General features: G+C 40.7%; 1 protein-coding gene across 2 annotated transcripts; it reads left to right on the plus strand.

Annotated features, from left to right (window-relative positions):
- The first annotated feature begins 334 nt into the window (after positions 1-334).
- On the plus strand, positions 335-14,614 carry slc40a1 (solute carrier family 40 member 1). Of its 2 annotated transcripts, XM_042306331.1 has the most exons (8): positions 337-673; positions 814-881; positions 2,007-2,166; positions 2,444-2,559; positions 6,314-6,440; positions 6,819-7,064; positions 11,486-12,136; positions 13,036-14,614. In XM_042306331.1, exons 1-8 carry the CDS (start codon positions 640-642, stop codon positions 13,356-13,358), a joined length of 1,725 nt encoding a protein of 574 aa, XP_042162265.1. In that variant the 5' UTR covers positions 337-639; the 3' UTR covers positions 13,359-14,614. The 2 variants fall into 2 exon arrangements, with proteins under 2 accessions (XP_042162266.1, XP_042162265.1); XM_042306332.1 differs by lacking the exons at positions 2,007-2,166; positions 2,444-2,559 and having other exon boundaries at positions 335-673.
- The last annotated feature ends 1,067 nt before the right edge of the window (positions 14,615-15,681 follow it).

The following is a 15,681-nucleotide window of genomic DNA, read 5'->3' on the forward strand; positions in this document are numbered from 1 at the left end:
AATGCGCGATGCATTCTGGACGCTATCTCCAAAAAAATCTAGCATTTCATGAATTTCGTCAACAAGAATTACAACATTACAAGTATTTTCCAAGACGTTAGATACGTTACTTGGTATCTGTAATATTGTATAGCTTTGGAATCGTGACATTGCGTACTTCCGCGGAAAATAGGCACGTTTCTCGTCTCATACCCCGACTTTGAGAAGGAATGTGTGCCGATTAGTTTAGCAACCATGTGACGCAACATGACAACGTGAACACGATTGGTCGGCAGTCTGCTGGGGTCCATTCATTCCCAAATGGTATTCATATCTCCACCTTTCTGTAATATCTCTGCTGTAGATATATTGACAGGGGACCGCGGGGACAAAAACACTGTTGGCAGTGCAGAAAGGACGAGAGAAGGCTGCTGGAGCCGTCCAGGAGATTTTATTGTTTTGCATTTTAACTAACAAGGCTTTTCGGCAAATATATATCTTTCCAACTTCAGCTACAGTGATAGCTAAGTTTGGAAAGGAGAAAGGGGAGCTTTGGAGTGCGTTTATCGAAAATTCAATGAACCGAGTATCGCCTGCATCGAAAGCCTGTACAAAGGGAAATAAATATTGACTAAATTATTTTGAGAAAAAAAATTACAAATGGATAACGCGGGACCTAAGAAACGTTATTGTGGTAGGTCAATTTGATATTTTCAGTGCTTTTAAAAGGACTCATTCAAATGGAATATTTGATTAAGTATTGATAACTGCCGATCTATTGACCACAGTTGTTCCGTTATCAACAAAGAATCTCAAACATAATTTCCCTTGCAGAATCTGTCCAATCTTTCTTCACATCGCCAAAGTTCCTTATTTACCTTGGACATGCCCTCTCCACATGGGTAAGTGAATCAAACGTAGCTAATACAAAATGTCACAACCATTGTAAACCATTAATTTAAAATAATATTTAGGTAGGCTATCACCCTAATTACTCATCATAGGTGGAGGGTCATTTGACAAAATCTTATAGCTTATTTATGTTTTAGAATAGGTACATACGTAGGGAATATATATAGGCTATTTCCCATCTCTTTGGGTACATTTTGCTTGAAAAAACAAAAACCATTGATCAAGTCCAATGGCACATCAGTAGACACATGGATGTTTCCTTATAATGTGCGATGGTCTATACAATATTTATTATGTCATGGTATTTCTAAATTGGGTAATTGCATTATTAAGGTCATGTTTATTTTGTGTACAGCCCTTGACAGTAGACCATTATTAATTTATATAGGAAAGCTTTATATAGGCTCGATAGTAGGCTAGGATCATGTTTCTGCAAGCATTATCCATATACTGTAGCCCTACTGTGCAGTACATTTTAACAGCTGGTTGCAACCTGGTCTCAGAGCATTTCTTGTTATTCTGTACATAAATCCAAGACACTCCATTTAGTATAATATGTTACGTTTCGTATGGTGTGTATTAATTTCTGGCGGTCCAGCACCCATTTCATATGATATGTTGCAAATTACAATTCGTATTATATGTTACGGATTAGAAAAATGTACAATGTTACAAATTTGCCAAACATACTATATGGTATGAATTTGGAAAACGTATGATATGTTACGTATTCTAGATAGATGGCTAACGTTAGCTAGGCTAGGGGTTAAGGTTAGAGTTAAGTTTAGGAGTTAGGTTAAAGGGTTATCTAAAAGTGTTAGGGTTAGCTAACATGGTAAGTAGTTACAAAGTAACAAAAAAAGTAGTAGGTAGTTGAAAAGTTGCCTGTGATGAGATTCTAACTCACAACCTTTGGGTTGCTAAACGTTCACATTATACACCCACCCATCCAACTTTTTGGGGGGCCTTAAGTAACCATCTGTCTGATGTAACCATACCAAACATAACATATCATAATAACTTTAGTGTGCCAGATTTTCATTTTCTATGTTACGTCTAAGCTATGAAACCAGGTTGCTGGTTGAAACAACAATGTAACATGCATGTATTTGTAGGGAGATCGTATGTGGAATTTCGCTGTAGCTGTATTTCTGGTGGGGCTGTATGGCAATAGCCTCCTGCTCACGGCTGTGTACGGACTGGTGGTGGCAGGGTCAGTCCTGCTGCTCGGAGCCATTATCGGTGACTGGGTGGATAAAAACCCCAGACTCAAAGGTATGCAGCCATAAGTAGGCCTACTCTACAGTCAGTGTTTCTGAACAGAACTGAATACACAAAACATGAATAAGCAATATACAGTCTCAAAGCATTAGTAAATCGTTAATTTTGTTTTGGATTAGAACTTTTGGGGAATGTGTTGATTTAGATGGAAATTGGAATAATTCTCTATTCGAGACCATTAAAATAACTTGATGCGTCTTGGTGATTTCTTCAGAAATCAATTGTTTATGACCAACCCTACATCTCTAATGCTTGTCCTCTAATTTGATAGTGGCCCAGACTTCACTGGTTGTCCAGAACTGTGCCGTCATACTGTGTGGGATCCTCTTGATGGTGGTTTTCCAGTTCAAAGAACAGCTCTCAGAGTTATATAATGGATGGGTTCTGGTAAGATTCCATTGCCTCAACTCTCTCATACTGTCATTTTAAACTTAGAATTGAATGGTTATTTGCAGCAGAAGCATTTACCCATTTGATAAGTACAACGTGACCTTCGTCTAATATGATCTGTAATTTAAAACAACCTTTACACATCAGTTCAGCCTCTGGACAGTAGCCTAGGCTACACATTGAATAATGTCTGAAAGCTTTCTTCACTATGCCTTTGAAATGAGCTACATCAGTATTTTACACTCAGACCTCGAGTTCACTCAATTACCTCCCATTTGAAACAGAAAGCCATGTCTTGCCTGAGTTGCGATCAAGAGAAAATTGTTTGATTCTTAAGATTACACAAAGATTTGCCAGGAAACATGTTTGGCTTCTTGAAGGGGCTCGTTCTTTTGGTTGAATGTGTAGATCGGGTCCAAATGAGAAGATTTCATTTACATTGTTCAGCAAGACTTTGTCCCAAGGAAGAAATGCTGTGCCTTGTTTTTTGTTAATAAAATAAGACTGTTGCAATAGCGAATTTTACAATCTGCTGGCTGCTACACTATCAGGATCATGAAAGTGTCTCTCACGTGGTGCATTGTGGGACAAATCGTGTTTTTGTGAAGGGGCCCTTGGTTTTTGAGAGAGGGGGTTGCTGTAAGTTCTCTGGTATGTGTGTTTCTGGAGATGGGGGAGAAACAGGAGATTGAGTGTCTTGTTCATGACTGTGTAGTCAGCGGGTTCTTCTAGGGCTGTCATGTGAAGTCTAGAAATGCTGCCTAACCAGTTGAGCCAATCCATCTGTATTCCTCTGGCCAGAACAGCTGCAACCATAATATACACAACAAAAAACAGCAGGCCTGTTTGTTTCACTCTTACACTGGCTGATAATATGCTAAGCTGAACAATAGTAGTTTTTTCTCGTTGTTGTCGTGTAAGTGCTAGCTATAGAGGTCGACCGATGATTATTTTAATTTAATATAATATAATACATATGGGCTTTTGGATGGGTGTTCTTAAGGTGATTCCACAGGTTGGTGGTATTTTTTTATTTCGCCGTTGCTGACCCCATGCTTACATCTTTATCACAAATAAGACACCTTGCTTTCCCTGGTGCCAATTCCATGTAATAGTCCCACACTGGTGCTCTGCTTTTCTCTGCCATCTGTAAAACACACACACAGCTCTGAAGTGACAATGATACTGAAGAGTCTGCTTAGGAGACAAATACTCTCAACTGTTTGAATAAAAATAGAGTTTAAGTTACCTGTGATGAATGTTGAAATCAAAAACTGTAATTTCTATATGCAGGAAATCCTATTTTAACAATGGTCATGGTAAGAATTGACTACCAAAGTGCGAGTCATAATTCCCATGACACCTTCTAGCAAAATCTGAAAAGCGTTTTCTTCATTCATTTATTCCACAGGATATTTTTAGATTCACTTAAAATAAAGTCTGTGTTTCGTGTAGGCTTACACCACCTTGCCAATGTTATAACTGTAGATATCCATAGGACAAGGTAACTGATCAATATTGGCTAAATATAAGCGAAGATCATTTTTTTTGTAGAGTGGATTTATGAAAATACTTTGACAAACGTTACCTTATCCTAGTGAGATTTACACGGGTATCAAAACGCCGAGGCGGTTTAAGCCTGCACGAAACACAGACCTTACTCGAAGTAGATCAAGACATTCAAGACATGAACGGTAAAATAACGAAGCAACCCCTTTCAAGTTCAGCCGCAAGTTACTACAGGAATTATAACGCGTTGACTATTTCTCTCTAAACCATATACAGTACCTTTGACTATTACAAGCCTGCTGCTGCCTACCATCCCTCAGTCAGACTGCTCTATCAAATCATAGACTTAATTATAATAAACACACAGAAATACGAGCCTTAGGTCAAATCCGGAAACTATTACCTCGAAAACAAAACGTTTATTCCGTTCTGTATTTTATCTAACGGATGGCATCCATGAGTCTAAATATTTCTGTTACATTGCACAACCTTCAATGTTATGTCATAATTACGTAAAATTCTGGCAAATTAGTTCGCAATGAGCCAGGCGGCCTATACCCTGTTGCATATACCCTGATTCTGCGTGCAATGAATGCAAGAGAAGTGACAATTTCACCCGGTTAATATTGCCTGCTAACCTGGATTTCTTTTAGCTAAATATGCAGGTTTAAAAATATATACTTGTGTATTGATTTTAAGAAAGGCATCGATGTTTATGGTTCAGTACACAATTGGAGCAACGGTCGTTGATTGATTGTTTTTTATAAGATAAGTTTAATACTAGTTAGCAACTTACCTTGGCTTACTGCATTCGCGTAACAGGCAGGCTCCAGGTGGTTAGAACGTTGGACTATTTAACAGCAAGACTGGATCCCCCGAGCTGACAAGGTAAAAACCTGTCATTCTGCCCCTGAACAGGCAGTTAACCCACCGTTCCTAGGCAGTCATTGAAAATAAGAATGGGTTCTTAACTGACTTGCCTAGTTAAATAAAGATTAAATAAAAGGTGTAAAAAATAAATAAATAAATAGGCAAAATCGACGCCCAAAAATACAGATTTCCGATTGTTATGAAAACTTGAAATCAGCCCCAATTACTAGAGGTCGACCTCTAGTTCGAAACCATGCTGTATCACATCCTGCCGTGATTGGGAGTCCCATAGGGTGGCGCACAATTGGCTCAGCGTTGTCCGGGGTAGGCCGTCATTGTAAATAAGAATTTGTTCTTAACGGACTTGCCTAGTTAAATAAAAAAAGAGAAATAGAGCATGTGTAGTCTTTTGATAATAGAAAGGAAGTTGTCTAGGCCATTTACTGTATGTCTGTTTTAGATTACGGTGATATAATCTACATGCACGCAGCAGCTTCCACACTTTAACCTCTAGATGCTGTTTTCTATTGGGGCGGCAGTGTAGTGGTTAGAGCATTGGACTAGTAACCGAAAGGTTGCAAGTTCAAATCCCCGAGCTGACAAGGTACAAAATCTGTCGTTCTGCCCTTGAACAGGCAGTTAACCCACTGTTCCTAGGCCGTCATTGAAAATAAGAATTTGTTCTTAACTGACTTGCCTAGTAAAATAAAGGTAAAATAAAATAAAAAATTGTACCCTTGGAGTCATCAAAAGGTGGGTTGGGCCTTTGTATGTAAGAGAGCAGCATTCTCTTTCTGTTTATTTGCAAAGTGCTCCTGTAGAAACTTTTGATGTATCTGACACTCGTACTGCATTTTATTGTTTTGACCTTGACAAGAGCACAGGATTGCATAGTGCTAGAGGGTCCAAAGGTGGCTTCTGATTTAGGTAGAGAGCCCTGCACAATACAAAATACACACTTGAATACAAAATATGATAATTAAAAAAAAATATATATATATAAAACTAGCTTGTAGTTTTTATGCTCCACAGATGTGGAATATGTTGCAAGGGAGGCTTGAATGCCCTTTAGGGACTTTAGAGTAATAGTGGGGGATTATATATATATTTTTTTTTATTATCATATTTTGTATTCAAGTGTGTGTTTTGTACTGTGCAGGGCTCATTTGAAAGAGACTTGGTCTCCATGACACCCTGTTAAAATAAAGATGAACACATTTAAAAAAAGAAAGTAAGATCACATGTTGAGGCCAAAAATATCACACTGGAAACTTTATTCATGTTTCGATTTTTCAAAAGTAAATTTATAAAGTTAACTTGTTTTGATTTTTACCTAAGCGATCAATAATGGTTTTGTTTTCATGGTTTTCAGACATGCTGCTATATCTTGGTCATCTCCATAGCCAACATTGCTAACTTGGCCAGTACTGCCATGTCCATTACCATCCAGAGAGACTGGGTGGTGGTTGTGGCTGGACAGGACAGCAGCAAGCTGGCAGGTCAGGGAAACCATCACCAATCGATTGGCCTCGTGACCGGGCATTTATCTCCTTGCAGTGGCGTGACTTTGAACCCAACCAAAGCAAATCACTAATTGTTATTTTATAACTTCCCCAGTTTCACCTTGGTTTACAAACGCTATCAAACAGATTAACACAGTAAAAATGCAACACTTCCGAACATCTAATCTCAAAGGAATTTTTTCACAAGCCATAAAGACCCACAGTTCACAAATAACCAGAGCTATGTGCTACAGTTTGCTTATCTGCACCATTGAAGTAAATTGACCTTCAGGAAATCTATAAAAATCCCTGTCATACGAATTTGCTTTTCCTGTGGTTAATGGACAATAAAATAATTCTGCGCTTCTTCAATAGACATGAATGCCACAGTACGGATCATCGACCAGCTAACAAACATCCTGGCGCCTATGTTGGTGGGCCAGATCATGGCTTTCTGCTCCAACTTTATTGGCTGCGGCTTCATCGCCGGCTGGAACCTGTGCTCTATGTGCTTGGAGTACTGTCTGCTGTGGAAAGTCTACCAGAAAACTCCAGCACTGGCCATGAAGGCTGTCAAGAAAGAAGACTACCAGGAACTGAAACGACTGAACTCCCCAAAAGGTATGTTCTAGCCCTCCAGTTCTCTGAAACATCACTGATAGATATCATGTCTTAACATCAGTGTTCTTGTGAAATATTGTAACAAGAAAATGTAAACCAAATAGAAATCTGTTTTTGAAAGAAAGACTAAATGCTGAGATCTGGGCCCGTATCAACAAAGTGTCTCAGTGTAGGAGTGCTGAGCTAGGATCAGTTTTGCCTTATAGATCACAATGAATTAGTCTTGATTAAAGCTCAATATTAAATTAAAATCTCCCTACGATCATATCTAAGCCAATGTAATACCAATGTCTATGAAACTTTGCAAATCAACTTGGCAATACAAAACAACCCCCACCTCATCATAAGCAGTCCGGCCGTTACCGAGAATCACATAGCAGATAACAGGGTCGTTAGCATTAGGAAAAAAAAAAACATTTCTTGCCCCGACCTAGCTCAATATCTATTTAGGCATCAGATAAGAACGAGATTAGTGTCCATAAAGTGATCATTAGACTTGATCATGATCATCACCTTCTGGACTGAATATGTTTGTAGGGGTAACAGTTTTGATTACATTTATAATTTAAAAATTGCTCTCACATGCTCATTTCTGTCCATTAAGTCATAGGTTAACAGGTTAAGTCAGTTCCACATTAAATGCTTGATTTGTTCGATAATGCCCATTAATTATGTCCAAAGAGCTACTTTTGTTAGCACGTTTGGTAAACAAATCCAAAGTCATGAAGCGCGTTCCCTAGTTAAAGACGACATGTCAAGAAGTTCCGTTACTGTCCATAGAAACATGTCAAACAATATATGGAATCAATCTTTAGGATGTGTTTAATATACAACTTCAATAATATTCCAACTGGAGAACTCCTTTGTCTTCAGAAAAGCAATTGAACGCAGCTACCTCATGTGAAATGCGCATGACCAGCGCGTGACTGCTGGCAGACCTCTGACTCATTTCTCTCTCATTCGGTCCCATTTCACAGTAGAATCCTCAAACAAGTTTCTAAAGAAGCCTTAGGAAGTGCAACATAACCAATATCCCACGGTGTATTCAATAGGGGCTGGGTTGAAAATCGACCAACCTCAGATTTCCCACTTCCGGTTTGGATTTCTTCTCAGCTTTTTGCCTGCCATATGAGTTCTGTTATACTCACAGACATCATTCAAACAGTTTTAGAAACTGCAGAGTGTCTTCTATCCAATACTAATAATAATATGCATATTTTAGCAACTGGGACTGAGGAGCAGGCAGTTTACGCTGGGCACCTTTCATCCAAGCTACTCAATACTGCTCCTGCAGTCATAAGAAGTTTTTAAACCACTCAAGTGTTGCTTTAGCAGTATGCGTCGGGTCATTGTCCTGCTGGAAGGTGAACCTCCGTCCCAGTCTCAAATCGCAGGAAGACTAAAACAGGTTTCCCTCAAGAATTTCCCTGTATTTAGCGCCATCCATCATTCCTTCAATTCTGGCCTGTTTCCCAGTCCCTGCCGATGGAAAACCATCCCCAGAGCATGATGCTGCCACCACCATTCTTCACTGTGGGGATGGTATTCTCGGGGTGATGGGAGGTGTTGGGTTTGCACCAGACATAGCACCTCTCTGATTAATGCCCTCCTTGCCTGGTCTGTGAGTTTTGGTGGGTGGCCCTCTCTTGGCAGGTTTGTTCTGGTGTCATATTCTTTAAATTTTTTAAGAATGGATTTAACGGTACCCTATGGGATGTTCAAAGTTTCAGATATTTTTTAATAACCCAACCCTGATCTGTACTTCTCCACAACGTTGTCCCTGACCGGTTTGGAGAGCTCCTGTCTTCATGGTGCCACTTGCTTGGTGATGCCCCTTGCTTAGTGGTGTTGCAGACATCGCGTCAAGTGGTCACATGAGTTTTGCTTGCACAACAGAATTGACAGCCATTGTTTTCCCCTCTCCTACTGTGAGACGTTTGCGGTTGATATATTATCGATGATATATTTTAAAAACAACCTGAGAATTGATTATAAAAAACATTTGACATGTTTCTGTGGACATAATGGAAACTATTTGGAATTTTCGCCTGCGTTGTCGTGACTGCTCTTTTCTGAACATAACGCGACAAACAAAGAGGTATTTTGGATATAAAAATCATCTTTATGGAACAAACGGAACATTTGTTGTAACTGGGAGTCTCGTGAGTGAAAACATCCGAAGATCAAAGGTAAACGATTAATTTTTATTGCTTTTCTGATTTTCGTGACCGAGCTACCTGATGCTGTGTGTACTTAATGTTTTATCATGCGATCGATAAACTTACACAAACGCTTGGATTGCTTTCGCTGTAAAGCATCATTTCAAAATCTGACACGACAGGTGGATTAACAAAAGGCTAAGCTGTGTTTTCCTATATTGCACTTGTGATTTCATAAATATTACCATAAATATTTACATTTATTGTATGTAGTGCTATGCTATTCAGCGGTATTTGATGACTCTTATCCCGTTAGGGGGATTGCAGCCATAACAGGTTAAATGGAGTGTTTTCAACAAATCAACTGTTTTAAACTGTCTTTTTACAAAGCAAGATAAATAAACTTTCAATCAGTCCTGAATGAATTAACAAAATAATTTTGGAACAAACGATTCCCGACTGTCCATTTTTAAAATGGTCTGTCGATGTCAATATGTTAAGACTAGGGTTCATAGTGTAATGGTTAGAGCTACCACCTGTGGATCAACTTTTTCGTAGCAGTAGGTTAGGATAATTAGGTTAAGGGTTAGCGAAAAATGCTCTCCTAACCTGCTATAAAAAGTAACTTGTATCGAAGTGCCGTGTTTTTAGGGAGTCCTGTCCGTGGACGATGAAATCAAGGCCAGTGCAGACCGCACCAAAAAAAGACGTTGGTGTAGGTTCCCTTTGTGGGAAGTAGCCTTCAACAAGTAAAACAACTGGAGGGGGGTCTGGAAGGCTCTCCTTCAGTCATCCAATTTATTCAGTACTTTGAGAGTGACTTACAGGTACTTGTATGTGCTTATAATGTAAAGCAGCTGTCGATATTCACCACCCTCCCTTTTTAAAAGGGAGAATCCATGTGTTTTGCATAAATGCAAATAGACAATAGCCAGGGCCTGGTTTCCCGATATTGATGGAACTTAAGCTTAAGAGTGTTATAACAATCCATCGTTTCTATAAACGGCCAAAGAACTTGCATGCGTTTCCCAAAACACCACGTAGGGAGAACTTTCAATACGTGTTAGAGCATGTCAATATCCTAATAGGATCGAAAGAAAGGCTGTGCTGCTCTCGGATCAGCGTTCTCCATTCAAATCGTACCTTATAAATTAGGTACTGACAATAGATCAGCTCCTAGAGAGAAATGATCATCTAAGGCTGCAAATAATTAGGTGGCTTATTCCTAAATATTTAGGCTATGCACATGAATGACACATTGTGCACGTTAAGCCTGCAAATCCATGAAATTGAGACAAAAAGTAGACGGCTTACAATTAGCAAAATAGAACTCAATTGAACATGAAATTGATTTAAATATATAGGCCTATACTCTACTTACTTACTTACTCTACTCATTTTAAGGCAGTCATGGATTATTTTATATGCTTTGCTGGTTTATAACAATTGCAAAGACATTGGCAACTTTGTACTGTAGTAAGCTTCGTTCAGAAGTTATTGTGGTCATAGAGATAGAATCAATGTGTTTATCTATGTTTAGCTGAGAATCTTGTGTGTATAAAGTGACACAAGGGCAAAAAAAAGCATCCAACAACCCAGTTAGCTGTTCAATGAGTGGTCAGAGGCCATCTGTAAATAAGTGTTTAAGTGCAATTTCAGTAACGATTTGAGATTTAACGATGCACCTACATTCTGATGATGAACTTAGCCTTAAGATGCTTTTGGGAAACCGGGCCCTTTTTTAACCTTTATTTAACTAGGCAAGTCAGTTAAGAACAAATTCTTATTTTCAATGACGGCCTAGGAACAGTGGGTTAACTGCCTGTTCGGGGGCAGAACGACAGATTTGTACCTTGTCAGCTCGGGGATTTAAACTTGCAACCTTCCGGTTACTAGTCCAACGCTCTACCCTGCCGCCCTAAATTGAGACACATTTGATTTGACATTTTAAGCACAAATGAACCATGGGAAAAAGAGTTAAGTGAGAGAAGTAGGGATTGGTCTGAAAGAAATTCATGAGCAGCACAATGCCTACTCCACCTGTGCTCTACCAAGGTTTTCCAGCCCGCAGCTTTGACCTATTACAGTAGCTATGCTGCTCTATTGTACTTTAAATAATGCGTATGCAGGTTGCTTAAGATTCAAATGGACAGATCCTAGGTCAGCACTCCTGCTGAGACACTGTGGATACGGGCCTTGATCTGTGTACAGTTGTGTGGCCCAAAACTCATGTCTATCTGCTCTTCTTCCTGTGGTCTGCAGAGCTAGAGAACGGCCAGGGCCCAGTGGAGGGCTCCCAGCTCATGAACGAGACTGCTGTCGTCAAGGCCGACTCTCCCAGGAAGACTGGCTGCTGCTACCAGATGGCGGAGCCCCTGCGCACCATCCGCGATGGCTGGGTGGCCTACTACAACCAGTCCATCTTCTTCGCTGGCATGTCCCTGGCTTTCCTCTACATGACAGTGCTGGGCTTTGACTGCATTACCACAGGCTATGCCTACATGCAGGGCCTCAACGGCTCTGTGCTCAGCCTGCTGATGGGCGCCTCAGCCGTGTCGGGCATCTGTGGCACGGTGGCCTTTACCTGGGTTCGCAAGAGCTGTGGCCTGATCCGCACAGGCTTCATCTCGGGTGTGGTGCAGCTCTCCTGCCTAATGCTGTGCGTGGCGTCCGTCTTCGCACCGGGCAGCCCCTTTGACCTCAGTGTCTCGCCTTTCCAGGACATCTATAGCCACCTGACTGGGAAGAGCAGCGCCCTCCCGGAGGCCGCCTACCCAACTAGCGTGCTAACCATCGATGGTCAGGGTCTGCTGGTTAATAGTTCGACCGTGCCGCCCACCGAGGAACTGCCGCCTCTGCAGTCCTACATCTCAGTCAGCCTGCTGTTTTCTGGGGTCATTGCTGCTAGAATTGGTGAGTTACTCGAAAGTCCACATTGGGAAAAGCGCTCAATGAGTGCTACTATGTTAAGTTACGCTGGCACAGAAGTCTAAAACAATGCGTCACATCATTCCGTAGCGCATGAACTTTGTTGTATAAGGCAGGGGTTCCCAAACGTTATGGAGGCGGGGACCCCTTTTGTGATAGAAAATTCATCAGGGACCCCCTCAAAATCAGAACACAACTCCCAACTTTAGAATGCGATAAAAATAGCATACAAAGAGTTTTACTATGACTGCTGCAGTGCATGCATGGCTAGACTAACCAAGTCTCGGGCCCTGGGAAATAACATTTGAAAGACTCCCTCTTCCCAGCGGAGAAAATGGTGCAATTTAGCAGCTAATTTCCTCTCCGTCTCATTCGTAGCCAATTTTGAGGCTAATTTCCTGCAACTCTACACATTTTGCCATGGGGTAGAAAGAACATTTTGCAGTTTTAAAGCTTAAAATTAGGAAGGAAATACAGGAAGTACTGAGTTGAAAATGGAGTGACTGGATCCCTGTGAGCCTCCCAGACCATCCCTCTAAGGGTAAATTGTAGATTAATATGACATTGTATTGCACCCTCTAAACTTTTTCCACAGACCCCACATTTGGTTATTCTGTTTTGGCTAGAAATATTTATTTATTTAAAAATAAAAATATTGAGATCAGACCTCTCCAGTTTAGGAACCACTGGTATAAGGCAGCAGCCACCACTTCGCGGGAAGTCGGCTCCAGTCGGTGTTAATGTCACCATAGAGAAATATTGCCAGCCTTTGATGCCAATATAGTAGATAGATTATTAAATCATTCTGATTATTTTTCTATTGCTTTTATGTGGCCGTAAAAATGCCATTCTGAATGACTGCTGTGCCGTCATCCCCTCTGCAGGTCTATGGTCTTTTGACTTAACCGTGACCCAGCTCATCCAAGAGAATGTGATCGAGTCGGAGAGGGGACTGATCAACGGCGTCCAGAACTCCATGAACTACCTCCTAGACCTTCTGCATTTCATCATGGTGATTCTGGCGCCCAACCCAGAGGCCTTCGGCCTGCTCGTCATCCTCTCCGTCTCATTCGTGGCTATGGGCCACATAATGTACTTCAGGTTTGCCTTTAAGAGCCTCGGGCAGCGCCTCTTCCTCTGCTGCTCCCCAGAGCAGCAGACTCAGGCCCTCCCCGGCTCTCCCTCCTTGCTTCCCACCACGGTGTAACCCATTAAAGAGACTCTTTCCCTGCTTACAGCTCTGCCTGCAGTACAAATACCCCCTTCTCCTCCAGCCCCCTAGTCATCAACCTAAACATGCTTGTAGCCCCGGCAGAACTAATGTATTTACTTTTGCGCCTTACCCTAGCAGGTGCTGTCCTTTGTCATTGTAGATAGCATTTACCGTTCGCTGAGGGAGGGTAGTGCGGCCGCAGACAGAGAAGGAGTCTCTCTCAGACAAACAACCCAGATCATGAGGTCATAAGTGTAACAAAATACCACTTCCCTACTTCCAATATTTAACATGTAGCAGTCTTGTCATGCATTCAGCTTAAAAGCTAAATTCAAATGTGGAAAATTGCAGGTATTGCCACTTGCAGTTACTACGGTTACAGCTGGGTACTGCTCAAGTATGTGCTAGTGCTGTTTGCATCTCATTACAGCTCTGCATCAGCCGTGGGATTCCCATTCCCACTTGTTTCTCAGTAGTTTATTGGTGCTATAAATAATTTGTGTTAGCATTTGTTATTTCAGCTTTAGTAATTAATGCTTTAGATGATCAGTTCTTGCTCATTTCTCTTTAATACATGGTTATAAGGGTTATGCAAATGTATTTATTCAAGGAGCGCAAATACTTATGTTTATCTATACATGGAGTGTACAAAATATTAGGAACACCTGCTCTTTCTATGACGGACTGACCAGGTGAACGTTACAATCCTTATTGGTGATACCTAAATCCACTTCAAAGACAGGTTAAAGAAGGATTTTAAGCCATGAGATAGACATGGATTGTGTGTGCGCCATGGAGGGTGAATAGGCAAGACAAAATATTGAAGTTCCTTTGAATGGGGTATTATAGTAGATGCCAGGTGCACCGGTTTGAGTGTGTCAAGAACTGCAATGCTGCTGGGTTTTTCACGCTCAACAATTTCCCGTGTGTATCAAGAATAGTCCACCACCCAAAGGACAGCCAGCCAACTTGACAACTGTGGGAAGCACTGGAGGAGCAGCATCCCTGTGGAACGCTTGACACATTGTAGAGTCCATGCACCAACTGATTGAGGCTGTTCTGAGGGCAAAAGGGGGTGCGACTCAATATTAGGCAGGTATTCCTAATGTTTTGTACACTCAGGTGTATATTCTCAATGTGTCACCACTATTGTCTTTCTCACCCAACATTGGTGCTAATGTACTAGCTATAGCAAACAGCTGGAAAACTGTGCAAAAAAACATTAAAAAAAACATTAACAACGAACTCAATGACCAAAGTGGACCTTCTTATATAGCTTAAAGGAAGTGAGGGGAAAACCGGTTTGTTACATTTTGTTTGAGCATTCCAAATATTTTTTGATGTGAAGTGACAGTGAAACTTGTATAAGCTCATTAACGCTATTGTAGACACTTGTGTACACTTAAGATCTCGACCCCCTCCCCGCAATTCTCTTAACTATAGTATAACAATGTAAACTACTATTTATTTGTCATAATTGATTTCTACACAGGTATTCACACGCCTTGTCTTTTTCCACATTGTGTGTTACAGCCTGATTTCAAATTGAGATTGTGTTTCTAGCCTACACACAATACCCCATATTGTCAGTGGAATTGTTTCACATTTTCAAATTAAAAATGAAAAGCTGAAATGTCGAGTCAATAAGAATTCAACCCCTTTGTTATGGCAAGCCTAAATAAGTTCAGGAGTAAAAATGTGTTTAACAAGTCACATGGACTCACTGTGTACAATGAGTTTAACATTATTTTTTAAATGACTAACTCACCTCTGTACCCCACACATCCAAATAATTTTAAGGTCCCTCAGTCGAGCAGTGAATATCAAACAGATTCAATCACAAAGACCAGCAAAGTTTTCCAATGCCTCACAAAGAAGGGCACCTACTGGTAGATGGGCGCAGATGTTGAATATCCCTTTGAGCATGGTGAAGTTATTAATACACGCAGTCACTACAAAGATACAGGCATCCTTCCTAACTCAGTTGCCGGAATGGAAGGAAACCGCTCTGGGATTTCAGCATGAGGCCAATGGTGACTTTAAAACCACTAGTTTAAAGGCTGTGAAAGGATAAAACTGAGGATGGATCAACAGCAATACGAACAAAATTTACAAAGTGAAAAGGAAGCCTGTACTGAATAAAACATAGTTGTGTTGTTTGTGGTAAATCCAATACATTAAAGTACCAATCTCCATATTTTCAAGCATAGTAGTGGCTGCATCATGTGCTTGTAATGTGCTTGTATGCTTGTAATAGTTAAGCACTGGACAGTACAACAACAAAAAAGAAACAGAATGAAGACAAACAGGCAAAATC

The sequence above is a fragment of the Oncorhynchus tshawytscha genome, linkage group LG26 (genome assembly GCF_018296145.1).
Source record: "Oncorhynchus tshawytscha isolate Ot180627B linkage group LG26, Otsh_v2.0, whole genome shotgun sequence".
Classification (NCBI taxonomy): domain Eukaryota; kingdom Metazoa; phylum Chordata; class Actinopteri; order Salmoniformes; family Salmonidae; genus Oncorhynchus; species Oncorhynchus tshawytscha.

Excerpts from the sequence above, each read along its gene's own strand:
- slc40a1 (XM_042306331.1), top strand. The coding sequence starts at position 640 with ATGGATAACGCGGGACCTAAGAAACGTTATTGTG. Across the intron at positions 2,560-6,313 it reads TATATAATGGATGGGTTCTG|ACATGCTGCTATATCTTGGT; the intron begins GTAAGATTCCAT and ends CATGGTTTTCAG. Across the intron at positions 12,137-13,035 it reads GGTCATTGCTGCTAGAATTG|GTCTATGGTCTTTTGACTTA; the intron begins GTGAGTTACTCG and ends TCCCCTCTGCAG.